This window comes from Hippopotamus amphibius, chromosome 5, assembly GCF_030028045.1.
Source record: "Hippopotamus amphibius kiboko isolate mHipAmp2 chromosome 5, mHipAmp2.hap2, whole genome shotgun sequence".
Lineage (NCBI taxonomy): Eukaryota > Metazoa > Chordata > Mammalia > Artiodactyla > Hippopotamidae > Hippopotamus > Hippopotamus amphibius.
Window position 1 is genome coordinate 41,026,268 of NC_080190.1, and position 14,013 is coordinate 41,040,280.

The window sequence follows — 14,013 nt, forward strand, 5'->3', positions numbered from 1 at the left end:
TGGGATCACTGACTGCAAGGAGAGAGATAGGTTTCTGAACAAAATCAGATTTTGCTTAAGAAAGAGAAAGAGGGAAATGGACGAATGTTGCCATGTCTTCTGCTTTAATGTGATTTCTTTAAAAATATTTTTTTTAATTTAGAAAATAGCTGTAATGTTTTTTAAAAATATGTGGTTGTTAAAGATCCACACAATATTGAAAAGTTCAGAAAATAAAACTTATGTGGAGCACCCCTTCATCCCACAATTAACCTGTTAAAATTTTTTTAAATTATTTTTTATTTTAAATACGTATTTATTTATTTATTTACTTACTTTGGCTGCATTGGGTCTTCGTTGCTGCGTGCAGGCTCTCTCTAGTTGCGGCAAGTGGGGGCTACTCTTTATTGAGTTGCTCGGGCCTCTCTTTGCGGTGGCTTCTCTTGCTGCGGAGCGTGGGCTCTAGGCGCTTGGGCTTCAGTGGTTGTGGCGTGCGGGCTCAGTAGTTGTGGCACTCGGGCTTAGTTGCTCCTAGGCATGTGGATTCTTCCTGAAGCAGGGCTCGAACCCATGTCCCCTGCAATGGCAGGCGGATTCTTAACCACTGTGCCACCAGGGAAGTCCCAACCTGTTAAAATTTTAATAAATGTCCTTCCAGACAACTTTTTATGCATCCATACATATATATATGTATAATTTTACATAGATTGAGCATACTGTAATGCTCTTCTATGCGCTGCTTCCTTATTTCCAGTAAATATACTTTGACATTATTTAAACTTTGTAATTTTTAATTTTAAGTACAATAAGTTGGTTCATCAATCCCCTGCTGATGACTATTTTTTCTTTCCTTTCCCACTTTTCTCCTTCACTCCCTCTCTCCCATCTTATTTTCTACTTTCATATAAGCATGCTGTGGTCACTATGCTTGTCATATATATTTTCACATGTCTATGAGTTTCACCTTAGAACAAATTCTTAAAAATGAGTTTGCTCTTTTTCTTAAGGCACCTCTCATATACTCGACACATTGCCCAAATGCTCTCAATCATGTCTCCACCCACAGTGCATGACTGACACTTTCCCCAAATACTCACCACCACCAGGTTTGTCAGTCTTTCAATTTTTGCCAGCACAAATGCGAAGAGTTCGCTATTCATAGCGTAAATTTACATTTAGTTATTCATCAAGTTTGAACATATTATAATATTGAATGGCCATTTACATTTATATTTAGTGTATCTGAATTACCTATCCATGGTGTTATCCATTAGGATGCTTTTTTTTTTTTTTTTGCTTTTATTCTTTTCCAGCTTTATTGGAATATATTGACATAATATCATTTAAGTTTAAGGTATATCATGTGATGATTTTTACTACAAATAAGAGAATGCCCAATTCAATATGAATGAATCAAAATGTATTAATAAGGGTAATTTTTTCTTGCTGACTTTTTTTTATACAAATTTATTTATTTATTTTACTGGCTGTGTTGGGTATTTTTTGCTGTGCATGGGCTTTCCTTTTTTTAGTTGCAGTGAGTGGGGGCTACTCTTCGTTGTGGTGCACAGGCTCCTCATTGCCGTGGCTTCTCTTGTTGCAGAGCACGGGCTCTAGGTGCATGGGCTTCAGTAGTTGCAGCACATGGGCTCAATAGTTGTGGCTCACGGGCTCTAAAGCACAGGGTCAATAGTTGTGGCGCACAGGCTTATTTGCTCTGTGGCATGTGGGATCTTCCTGGAGCAGGGATCAAACCTGGGTCCCTGCACTGGCAGGTGGATTCTCAACTACTGCGCCACCTAGGAAGCCCCTCTTGCTGACTTTTTAAACCTCCTAATATACTGAAGGCTTAGTTTGTCATAAACCATACAAACTCATCCCTCAACCCCTCATTGATCACTTGTCTTTCAGTCTTATGTTTTTCCCCCCAATATGGATGTTTAAAATGTTTAAGCATGTTGTATATAAGTTTTTTAGAAGGGCCTTTTACATTGTTAGACTTTAAAATATATTCATCCATATTTTCCTTTTAATATATTTTGGGTACCATTTATAATATTGAAGTATCTTATCATTTGCACATTTTTCTGGTGTAAGAAGTAAAATATAGAACCAGATGTATTTAATGATTTTTTTTCCCAGAGGGTCAGCTCGTTGTTCCAATATAATTTTAACTGAGTTTCAATTGAAAGCTATCATGAACAAATGCCATAGGCAAGAACCAGCAAATAGAAAGATGTGCAGCAATTGGAAAGACCTGGCTTTAGGTAATAGCTCAGATATTAGCTACCCGATTAATATCCGGTAAATCTAACCCACCTGAGCCTCAGTTTCCTTATTTTTAAAAGTAAGTTTCTGGAATAGATGATTTCTAGCAATATTCATTGGTATAATTCCATGAATGATTCTGTTTTTCATAATCTGTAAATTAGAAAACATCTGAAAAGAAATCCTGGAATGTGGCTTTAAAAAATCTATTTGCTTAGATTCACCTGTCATTTTCCATTCCTTAAAAGAATAGCTTATTTCACTAAGAACACATCTTGTGTCATTTTGTTCCAGTCTAGCACGTGCATTGCTATGGGACCCGGGCAGGATATGTTTGACAGCACACAGATCATAGGACGGATAATATATGAGAAAGCAAAGGTAAGCTGTGGGCCCTGCTTCTTTCCTCTTCATTCAAAACTATGCTTTAAAATCCACTGACATTTTTCATTAGGAAGTTGGTAACTGTAAGGAAGACAGCAGGAGCTAAAGCTGCACCAAGTCTGGAAGACTGAATGCTGTTTATTGTCAACCAGGAAGGTTGCTTTCACAAACCACACAGGAACCTCTCTGTGACTGCTTCGTCTAACTTCTTATAGGAAGTACTTTTAAAAGCAAGTAATTAGGAAATCATTCTCTTTCAGCCAGAATGCTTTCTTCAGGCAGTTGGATGACAGACTGTAAAGTTTTCAACTAATGTGGTATCAGATGTGACCAGACTGACCCAAATTCTCAGAAGTCTCTCGGGCCTTTGCCTGCCAAGTCACCTGACCATTTCTTAACTTTTCCTTGGGTGACAAGGTAAAGCTGAGTGGCAACCACTCCCAGTTCTTGCAATTAGGATTCAGATTAGTCCCTGGTCTTTTTTAATATGGCAAAGATCATCCATCTTACATTTCCTTTTCTTTTTAAAAGGTTTTTTGATGAAGAGAATCTGATCTCTGGCAGGCTTACTATGAGTTACTCTACCTTCCTTCTCTCCTAAATTTTATCCTCCATTTTGCTGACATATTTTGTATCAGCTCCTATGGAGACATTTCTGATGGAAAAGACAAAGGCTGGCTTTGAGCTGAGCCATCTCTGATAAAGATGGTTAAATCTCTGCCTTTTTGTAGCTTATCCATTGCCGAGACCAGCTCGGCAACTCGAGGTGAGTGACGGGTGCCGCAAGCTTGAAGAAGACACAGACACAGACTGAAGAGAAAAGTGGGACCGGGGGGCTCAAGACCTCTCGGATCAAGAGCCCCGCTGACTCATCCCAGGCTGCTTTTATTGAGTTCGTGGGCTAACATTCTCAGGTTACACTCCTAAACAGTCAAAGGCCTCACATGATTGAGGCAATTATCTTTGTTTACTTCCTGGGTCTGAGTTGAGCAGGTGTGGATCTGAGCTGGGGGTGGAGAGCAAAACAGCCCTGGGGGCAGGAGACCTCTCTCAGATATTAGGGGTCTGTGCCCCACCCATGTTGGCCCCTCTGCGACTGTGCCTGTCTTAGGTTGTTCCTCCCTTGAGGAATCTTACCCGTCTCTGGCTAACCAGTCATCCTCCAGGGCCAAACAGGGTGATATAAGGAAGGTTCTATGCACCACCCCTGTTGGCCCCTCTGCGGCTGTGCCTGTCTTAGGTTGTTCCTCCTCTGAGGAATCTTACCCGTCTTTGGCTAACCAGCCATCCCTCAGGACCAAACAGGGTGATATTAGTCTCCACGCCCCGCACCCTCAGCTCCTCCACTGCTCAAGAATCCCATCGCTCGGCCCACATCAAAAAGGTTCCCGAATGTCTTCCCACAATCCATACCTTTAGTGAGCATGCACTTGAGAGCATGAGAGCCCGCCAGCACGAGCAAACATTTAAGTAATTATTTTGTCTCAAGGGTTCTAAAATGTTTCAGGAGCAATTAAGGAAGAACAAAAACACCTTTAAAAACATCAGTTACCAGCCAGCCTAATTGCTACAGTTTCTTTTTAATTACTGTGGCATTATCAGTGGGTTGTTCTAAATTAACAGATTCTATTTAGGGCGTGCACCCCACACACAATTTGGGGTTAGAAGTTTCGTTACCGTTCTGAGCCCGGGAGCCCTAGAGTTTTGTGCCCCCTTCTGGATTCTCTTCTCAGCAAGGCACAACTTCCCTCTTAATCAGGCAGGCAGGCTACCACTGGTGTTATTGACAACTTAATCTTGAGAGTTCCCTTGTGGCTGTGGAAACTGCAATGGCAATAGCGTAGAAATGAGTTGGATGTCAGGCAAAAGCATTGGCGCTGAAGCAGGGTTTGCCTCTACTGTATGACACAGATCAATAAAAACAAACATTTCTAAATATATTTTGACTCACATTTCCCATATGATTAAAAAAGCATCAGTTGACCATATTGGGAAAAAAAAAAAGAACATCAAAAGGTGAACAGTGGGTGGGGGAACGGATGCAGATGAAGTGGGTCCTGAAGCCTTTCAAGCCCCCAGTTGGCACCAGCCCTGCCAGAGGAGTCAAGGACTGTGAGAGGGAAAACTCCATGAGAGTCCCCGAGGATGCACTCTTGTTCTGGCAAAGAAGTTAATTTGGCCCACCTACTCCTAACCTTAAATTCTCTTGACTGTCTTTCCACTGAGATGGGAGCATTTTGTGTTATAGCCTGCATCCCTAGAATTTCATATTTGTGGGAAATAGACACAGGTCAACAGTCTCAGGGCCTTCCAGTTTCTGGGAAGCTACTGGAGGTTTTGTGGAGAGATGCACATGCTGTCTAACCAGCCAGCAAAACAAAACTTGACCGAAAGACACTTTTCCAAATTGGCACTTCTTGGGTATGGTTGATGGTATTCATTTTAGCTTTTTTGCTCTTAATGGTAAGGCCGTGTGGGTTTTCTAGGAACTGTATGCCTCGGCCTCCCAGGAGGTAACTGGGCCCCTGGCTTCGGCTCATCAGTGGGTGAATATGACAGATGTCACCGTCTGGCTCAATTCTACACACACAGTAAGTGTCACTGAGGTAGAGTTCTGGGCCCATCTCATTATTGACGTTCAACTTATGTTCTTTTTTCTGTTTATGTTTCATTCTTGTTTTGTTTCTTACATTTTTTCCTTTAGGCGAAAACATGTAAACCAGCCTTGGGCTACAGTTTCGCAGCTGGCACAATCGACGGCTTTGGAACCCTCAATTTTACGCAGGGTGAGGTGCAGTCTGACGATTTATGGTTCCAGGTTCTGAACTGCAGGGTGCTGATCCCTAACAGTGTTCAACGTCGCCAATACTTTCACTGTTTTTATTTTTTAAATTTGGGGGCATGCAGGCTTTCCAGGTTTGTACATGATTTCCCAGGGGTATCTTTCAAAACGTAGCTTTCCACTGATTCAAATAGAATCAGAGATTCTCTTTGCATTCCAATCTGTGGGGAAACAGTTTTAAATCGGGGTGGAGCTGGGGTGGAGCTGGAGTGGTGCAGAGCGGGAGTGTCACTGTAACTTCAACAACGTGAGTTGGCCCTCCCATCTGGTTATTAGTGTCTCTTTCCTGGATTCCTCTAGTGGAGCCCAAATTCCTCAGAACAGAAGCTGGTAGGAGCCTAAAACATGTGGCCTTGGGTCCTCTTCCTCTGTGTATTTCCATGAATTTATAACTGATTATTATAGGTTTTATACTTTTATCCTGATTGTCACTGTAATAACATACATTGAAAAGAAGATAAAGTTAAAAAAAATTGAAGAGTATCACTTACAGGCAGTATGTTGGCTTCATTTATTCTTATCTTTTATGTATATGTATATTTTTGAACCATTAGTTTAAAAACTAATAAATACAGACCATTTTTTGTTTGTTTTGTGTTTGTTTTTTTGTTTTGTTTTTACCCAGTCATCCATTCTATACCTTTTGTATGAAGAATTTAATCTATTTTTATGTAAAGTGATTATTTATAGATAAGGAGTTACTAATGCCATCTTATAACTCTTTTCTGGCTGTTTTGTATTTCCCTTGCTCCTTTCTTCCTTCTTTGATGTCTTCCTTTGTGATTTGATGATTTTCAGTAGTGGTATGCTTTGATTCCTTTCCGCTTATCTTTTGTGTATCTACTATAAGTATTTGCTTTTTGGTTACCATAAGGCTTACATAAAACATATTATAACAGTCTATTTTATTTATTTATTTATAAATTATTTATTTATTTTATTGGCTGTGTTGGGTCTTTGCTGCTGCACACGGGCTCTCTCTAGTTGCGGCGAGTGGGGGCCACTCTTCCTTGTGCTGCACGGGCTTCTCATTGCGGTGGCCTCCCCCGCTTCAGAGCGTGGGCTCCAGGCGTGTGGGCCTCAGCAGTTGCGACACATGGGCTCAATAGTTGTGGTTCACGGGCTCCAGAGCACAGGCTCAATAGCTGTGGCACATAGGCTTAGTTGCTCTGCAGCATGTGGCATGTTCCTGGGGCAGGAATTGAACCCATGTCCCCGGCATTGGCAGCCAGATTCTTACCCACTGCGCTACCTAGGAAGTCCATAACAGTCTATTTTAAATTGATAGTTTAATTTTGATTACATACAAAAAATATACTTTTATTCCCCTGCATATTTTATGTTTTTGATGTCATAATTTACATCTTTCTATATTGTGTATCCATTAACAAATTATTGTAGTATTAGTTATTTTTCATACTTTTGTCTCTTAACCTTCATGTTAGAGTTAAATGATTTACACACCACTATTACAGTACTAGAATATTCTTAATTTGACTATGTACTTACTTTTACCAGTGAGTTTTATATAAGCATACCTCAGAGATATTGTGGGTTTGGTTTCAGACCACCACGATAAAGTTAATGCTGTAATAAAGTGAATCACATGAATTTTTTGGTTTCCCAGTGCTTATAAAAGTTATGTTTACATTATACTCTAGTCTATTAAGTGTGCAATAACATTATGTCTTAAAAATGTACATTCCTTAATAAGAAATACTTTATTGCTAAACATGGTAACCATCATCAGAGTTTTCAGTGAGTCATGATCTTTTTGCTGGTGGAGGGTCTTGCCTTGATGTTGATGCCGCTGACTGATCAGGGTGGCAGCTGCTGAAGGTGGCGGTGACTGTGACAATTTCTTAAAATAAGACAACAATGAAGTTTTCTGCATTGATTGACTCTTTCTTTCACAAGTGAGTTCTCTGTAGCATGCAATGCATTTTATAGAGCTTTACCCACAGTAGAACTTCTTTCAAAGTTGGAGTCAGTTCTCTCAAACCCTGCCACAGCTTTATCAAGTAAGTTTACATGACATTCTAAATCCTTTGTTGTCATTTCAATGGTCTTCAGAGCATCTTCACCAGAAGATTCCACCTCAAGAAACCGCTTTCTTTGCTCATCCATAAGCAGCACCTCCTCATCTGTGAAAGTTATCATCATGAGATTGCAGCAGTTAAGTCACATCTTCAGGGTTTGCCTCTAATTCTACTTCTCTTGCTATTCGCATCACTTCAGTTACTTCTTCCACTGAAGTCCTAAATGCCTCAAAGTCATCCACGAGAGTTGAAATAACTTTTTCCAAGCCCTTGTTAATGTTGATATCTTGCCTTCTTCCCATAAACCATGTTTCCATGTTCTTAATGGCATCTAGAGTGACGAATCCTTTCCAGAAAGTTTTCAATTGACTTTTTCAAGATCCATCAGAGGAATCACTCTCCGTGGCAGCTATAGCCTTATGAAAAGTATTTCTTAAATAATAAGACTTGTAAGTCAAAGTTACTCCTTGATCCATGGGCTTCAGAATGGGTGTTGTGTTAGCAGGCGTAAAAACATTAATCTTGTACATCATCATCAGAGCTCTTGGCTGACCAGGTGCATTGTCAATGAGCAGTAATATTTTGAAAGGAATCTTTTCCTGAACAGAAGATCTCAACAGTGGTCTTTAAATTTTTAGTAAACCATGTCAACAGATGTGCTGTCATACAGGTTTTGTTGTTCCATTTATAGAGCACAGACAGAGTAGATTTAGCACAGTTCTTAAGGACCCTGGGATTTTTGGAATGGTAAATGAGCATTGGTTTCAACTTAAAGTGACCAGCTATGTTAGCCCCTGACAAGAGAGTCAGGCTGGCATTGACTTCTCCCCTCTAGCTAAGAAAGTCCGAGATGGCATCTTACTTCAAAGGAAGATTGTCTTGCCTACATTGAAAATATGGTTTTTTAGCTTAACCACCTTCATTAATTATCTTGGCTTATTCCTCTAGATAATTTTCCAAATCTTTTACATTAGCACTTGCTGCTTCCCCTTGCACTTTTATGTTATGGAGATGGCTTCTTTCCTTAAACCCCGTAAACCAACCTCTGCTACCTTCAGACTTTTCTTTTGCAGCTTCCTCACCTCTCTCAGCCTTCATAGAATTGAAGAAAGTTGGGGCCTTGCTCTGAATTAGACTTTGGAATAAGGGAATGTTGTGGCTGGTTTGCTTTTCTATCCAGATAATTAAAACCTTCTTCATATCAGTAATAACAGGCTGTTTCACTTTCTTATCATTTGTGTGTTCACTGGAATAGTGCTTTTAATTTCCTTCCGGAACTTTTCTTTGCATTCACAACTAGCTGACTATTTGGTGCAAGAGACCTAGCTTTTGTCATATCATGGCTTTTGACATGCCTTCCTCACTAAGCTTAGTCATTTCTAGCTTTTGATTTAAAGTGAAAGATGTGTGACTCTTCCTTTCACTTGAGTACACAGGGGCCATTGTAGGGTTATTAACTGGCCTAATTTCAATATTGTTGTGTCCCAGGGAATAGGGAGGCCTAAGGAGAGGAAGAGGGATGGTGGAGCAATCAGAACACATACATTTATCAATTGTTTGCTGTCACATGGATGTGGTTTGTAGTGCTGTCAAACTATTACAGTAGTAACATCAAAGATCACTGATCACAGATCACCATAAGAAATGTAACAATAATGAAAAAGTTTGAAATATAGTGAAAATTACCAAAATGTGACAGAAAGTCATGAAGTTTGCAATTGCTGTTGGAAGAATGGCACTAATCGACTTGCTCAATGCAGGGTTACCACAAACCCTCAGTTTGTAAAAAAAAAACAAAAACAAAAAAACCCAAAAACAACCAAAAAACCAAAAAAAACACAATATCAGCAAAGTGCAAGAAAATTAGATATGCCTGTTCTTTCATATCTTTTATGGGCTATTAGCATCCTTGCATTTCAGCTTGAAGAACTCTATTTAGCATTTTGTGTCTCATAATTCATGTAGGCTTTCTTCATTCTTTTTCATTTTTCTCACTTTTAATTCAGCAATTTCTAATGACTTGTTCTGAGTTCACAAATTATTTCTTCTGCTTGATCAAATCTGCTGTTGATGCTTTCTGTTGCAATGTGCTTTTCATTCATTGCATTCTTCAGCTCCAGAATTTGTTTGGTTCTTTTTTATGGTTCTTTCTGTTGAACTCATTTTGTTCATAATTGCTTTCCTGATTTTGTTGTCTATTTGTGTTCTCTTGTAGCTTGCCAAACTTCTTTAAAACAATTGTTTTCAGTTCTTTGTCTGACTATTTGTAGATTTCCAATTCTTTGGGGTCAGTTACTGGAAAAGTATTGTGTTCTGTTTTTGGTGACATGTTTTCTTGATTTTTGTTGTCTCTTGTAATTGCATTTTGTCTGTGCATTTGGTGGATCAGTCACCTCTTCTAGACTTTACAGACTGGTTTTGGTGGGGAAATCCCTTCACCTGTGGGTGGCTGCAGAGACATTGGCTGGGTGACTGTGGTGGTTCCAGCTCCAGAGCAGCCCAAATGGCATAGTCTCCATGCAGCTCTGTCAGCTCAGGTCATCATTGGTGAAGATTGTATGGGTCCTCAAAGGCCAATGCTAAGGGTATCTGCCGCTGCTGTGATGCCGTTCGGATCTTCAGTGGTAAACACTGCTGGGGACATCCTGACATCTTTTTCTCCCTTGGAGGATGTCATGGCCAAGGGCATCTTTTTTGGTGCTATGTTTGGCTTGCAGGTACCTTCACAGTGGTGGTGGCACTGATGTATCATACATGGCACCCATGGGACAGTGACATACCTGAGATCTGGAGTGTGGGTGCTTGTGGAGCAACCATGCCTCAGGGTCAAGGGCACTGGCTCACCAGCAGTTCTGTGCCTGAGGTATGACACATGTGGAGCAACCATGGAGCTGGGGACTAGAACACATGCCCTGGCAGAGGACAGTGATTCTAGGGTTCAGGCCCGCTTGCAGTGGCTCCAGTGCCTGAGATACAGGTACTTGCAGGACAGCTGCAGATCTAGGGTTTGGAGCCCACCAAACACAGCATGGTCACAAAGTTGGGGTCTGAAACATGGGAGTACATGGAATACCCATGGCTCTGGGGTCAGGGGCATGTATGGGTTTGGGGTTGGGGGGCTGACAGCTCTGGTTCCAAGGCAGAGCAACAGCAGCCCCTTATGGGGGAGGTACAGCTCTTCCCAGGTGATCCATGATAAAAATGATCATTGGTTACCTTAGTCACAAAAGCTGCTGTGTCCTCTGTGGAGCAGGCTTCTGGGATTTTCACTGACAGACATTGTCCTCTTTTGTGAAAGCTGCAGAGAATCTGTTGTAGAGGCTGTTCAAGGTCTCAGTGGCAAGAATTGCCGGGGTGGGAACATAATGGCACCTGTTATGTGGCTGACACTGATACCTTCTTCCCTTTCTTGTTCCTAGCTATCTTGAGATGTCTCAGCTAAGCCAACCTTCCCAGTAATCCTTTTCATGCAGTTAATCTGCTTTTTGCTCCACTGTGTTGCTGTAGGTTTTTAGACTCTTGAACCTTCCCAGGGCTATTTTCTTTTGTGGATAGCTAATTATTGTATTCTGTGGGGGGATGAAAGCTAGTATCTTCTATTTTGATATCTTGCTGATATCACTCTCTTTTCTTAATATGGGCATGTAAAGCTATAAATTTCCCTCTGGGAACTGCTTTTACTGCATTCTATAAGTCTTGATATAATGTGTCTTCATTTGCATTCATCTGGGACTGTTTTTATATTTTCTTTTGATTTCTTTTTGACCATTAGCTATTTATAATCATGTTGCTCAATTTCCATATATTTGTGAGTTTATCAAATTTTCTTCTGTTATTTATTTCTAATTTCATCACATTGTGGTTGAAAATGTACTTTGTATTATTTATACTTTAAAAATTTTATTGAGGTTTGTTTTATGGCCAGCATATGGTCTATCTTGGGTAATGTTCCATATGCACTTGAGAAGAATATAATATTGGATGGAGTACTTTGTTAGTATCTGTTAGGTCTAGCTGGCTTCTATTGTTCCAGTTTTATATTTCCCTATTGATCTTCTCACTCGTTGTTCCATCTGTTATTGAAAGTAGGTTATTGAAGTTCCAACTAATTATTATTGATTGTTTCTCCCTTTATTTCTGTCAGTTTTTGTTCATGTATTTTTGTGCTCTGTTATATATGTTCATAGTTTCCTAATGGGTTATAGATTCTGTGTTCTTAGGTTTTGTAATTAATATAGATTTTTCCCAAAGATTATGGGTGTTAGGCTTGGTGGTTGTTTTTTATTGCTCACGTGTGTGTGCATGTGTGTACATAATTAAGTGGAGATTCAAGAGAGGGTCTTTAGAGACCACAAGTCAAACAACTGGTACTTCAAATTGGGGGTGTTTTTTATAGTGTTCAAAATAGGAAAAAGGTGATTCAATTCATAGACCTACATTTAATTATATCATATTTTTTTATTTGCAAAATGATTGAGGAAGAGCAATAAAAACAAAACATTATAAAGATGTAGAACATATATATTCTTTTGTTCTATCAGCCACACCAAAGATCTAATCAAATAATGGTTCCTACTTTAGGATGTACAGGAAATTTTGCCTCTTCTATTATGCAAACTATTTGGAATCATTGAATAACAACCTTAATAAAAATCTCTCAAAGTCCTAAAAGCATTGTTGTACAACATTTGTCAAAATGATGATATTTTTCAGAGGGTTGGAATCATATTAATCATAACATTCCTAATAGGGGCAACAGAAGGGGATCCACTTTGGGACAGTGTTCGGGATCAGCTCCTGGGCACGCCATCTGAAGAAATCAAAGAATGCCATAAACCAAAGCCAATCCTTCTTCATACTGGAGAGGTAATACATTTTGATTATCATGGTAAAATTAGTATATTATTATTTTTAAATTTATGAATTATCAGAAATGAATAGTAGTTCTGTGTTGAATATTAGATCTGTATGTTATTCAAATGTTCCTACAACAAATTTTTAATATTAAAAATATGGATGCTATGAGTCTAACTCTAAGAAATAAGAGGTATGATTATTAAATACACTGGCTTAAATTTTTACATCTATAGTAAGTAACTCAAACAATTAGAACAGTGGAAAAGGAAGAATAAGATGAACATTTATCTTATTCAGGATTCATTTATGTTGACTCCAGGATAGGAGTGAACACAGAATTCTTTGCAGAGAAAAACATCTTAGGTTATTTTCTCACAACTCAGGCAACATTATTAGCTAGGCAATATTCTTTAAATACTCTTTGGAACATGAATTTTCATATTCATGCTAGTGTTCACAATATCATGAGATTTTTGATGCAGAAAAAATTTTAAATAGAGTTTTTTTCTCTAATATTTAACTAAAATTCTTCAGGAAGAAGAGAGGAAACAAAGGAATAAAGGGAAAGATTCTACACTAATCTGAATATGGTAAAGGATAGATTCTCTTGGAGAAAACTAAAAAAAAAAGTAAGGCAAGACTTGGTAACTGAAGATTTGAAGTGCTATTAGTGTAAAAAGAGAAATCATTAACTTAAGCTATTCCAAATGATGGTAATTCCTTATTTATCTTGTATAAGGATAGTCACCATGGTAATATAGAAGAACTCTTGGTTATCTGTTACACCTTGTGATTCCACAATGACAAATCTACCAAAAACTTCATTGGCGAGAAAATAAGTACAGGTTAATGTGACACTGGTATTTGAGATTCATGTTATTACTATTGAATAGATAGAATATTTAATACTAGATTAATTAGAAAAAAATGATAGTTGGATAAGACACCCCCAAAACAGCTGGAAACATTTAAAATCCTTTAATAAAGGAACTTCTGTGAGCAGCCTCGGTCTTTTGACCATAGGAAGAGTACTATTCTTAACACTGTTTTCATGCTTTTGGTTCTTAGCTGTCAAAACCTCATCCCTGGCACCCAGCCATTGTCGATGTGCAGATTATTACCCTTGGGTTCTTGGCCATCACTGCCATCCCTGGGGAGTTTACGTAAGTTCCTCTTTTTCATTTTGCAGTTACACGTGCAATTGTGGATGTGTTTCTGTTGGAATCACTTCTTATCATGGGCAGATAACTCTGTACTGACTCCTTTGTATCCTACTGTGCTATGTTTGGCAACAGTGACAAATGTTCCCACCCTCTTTTGGTGGAGCCTCTGAAGAATAAATCTCTCTATGCGTATTACTAGTGGGTAACTCGAAGTAAACATAGAAATTTGAAAAGTTATCATTCCTAATTAAAATTATGCAGTGATCTATTATGTCAGTAGAAAGACTTTAAATAATATCAAAATATAGGAATGTGAAACAATCTGTTTAGGTATGATAAGCATGGAAACACATTTTAAATCTGCTCCTTATGCCATATTTCCTACCTTAGTAAGTAGTGATTTTATATCTTTCTGTTGCTTAGGCCTTAAATCTTAGAGTTATCCCTGAATTCTTTTTCAATTTTCCCTGCTTTCAATCCT

At 38.9% G+C, this 14,013-nt stretch overlaps 1 protein-coding gene across 1 annotated transcript in view; it reads left to right on the plus strand.

Annotated features, from left to right (window-relative positions):
- Positions 1 to 14,013, plus strand: part of ASAH2 (N-acylsphingosine amidohydrolase 2) — a 76,283-nt gene that overhangs the window by 39,024 nt on the left and 23,246 nt on the right. The window contains exons 11-15 of the mRNA XM_057735595.1: positions 2,542 to 2,628; positions 5,118 to 5,222; positions 5,336 to 5,417; positions 12,263 to 12,378; positions 13,438 to 13,532. Coding sequence (XP_057591578.1) covers positions 2,542 to 2,628; positions 5,118 to 5,222; positions 5,336 to 5,417; positions 12,263 to 12,378; positions 13,438 to 13,532 — 485 coding nt within the window. The remainder of the gene's footprint in view (positions 1 to 2,541; positions 2,629 to 5,117; positions 5,223 to 5,335; positions 5,418 to 12,262; positions 12,379 to 13,437; positions 13,533 to 14,013) is intronic.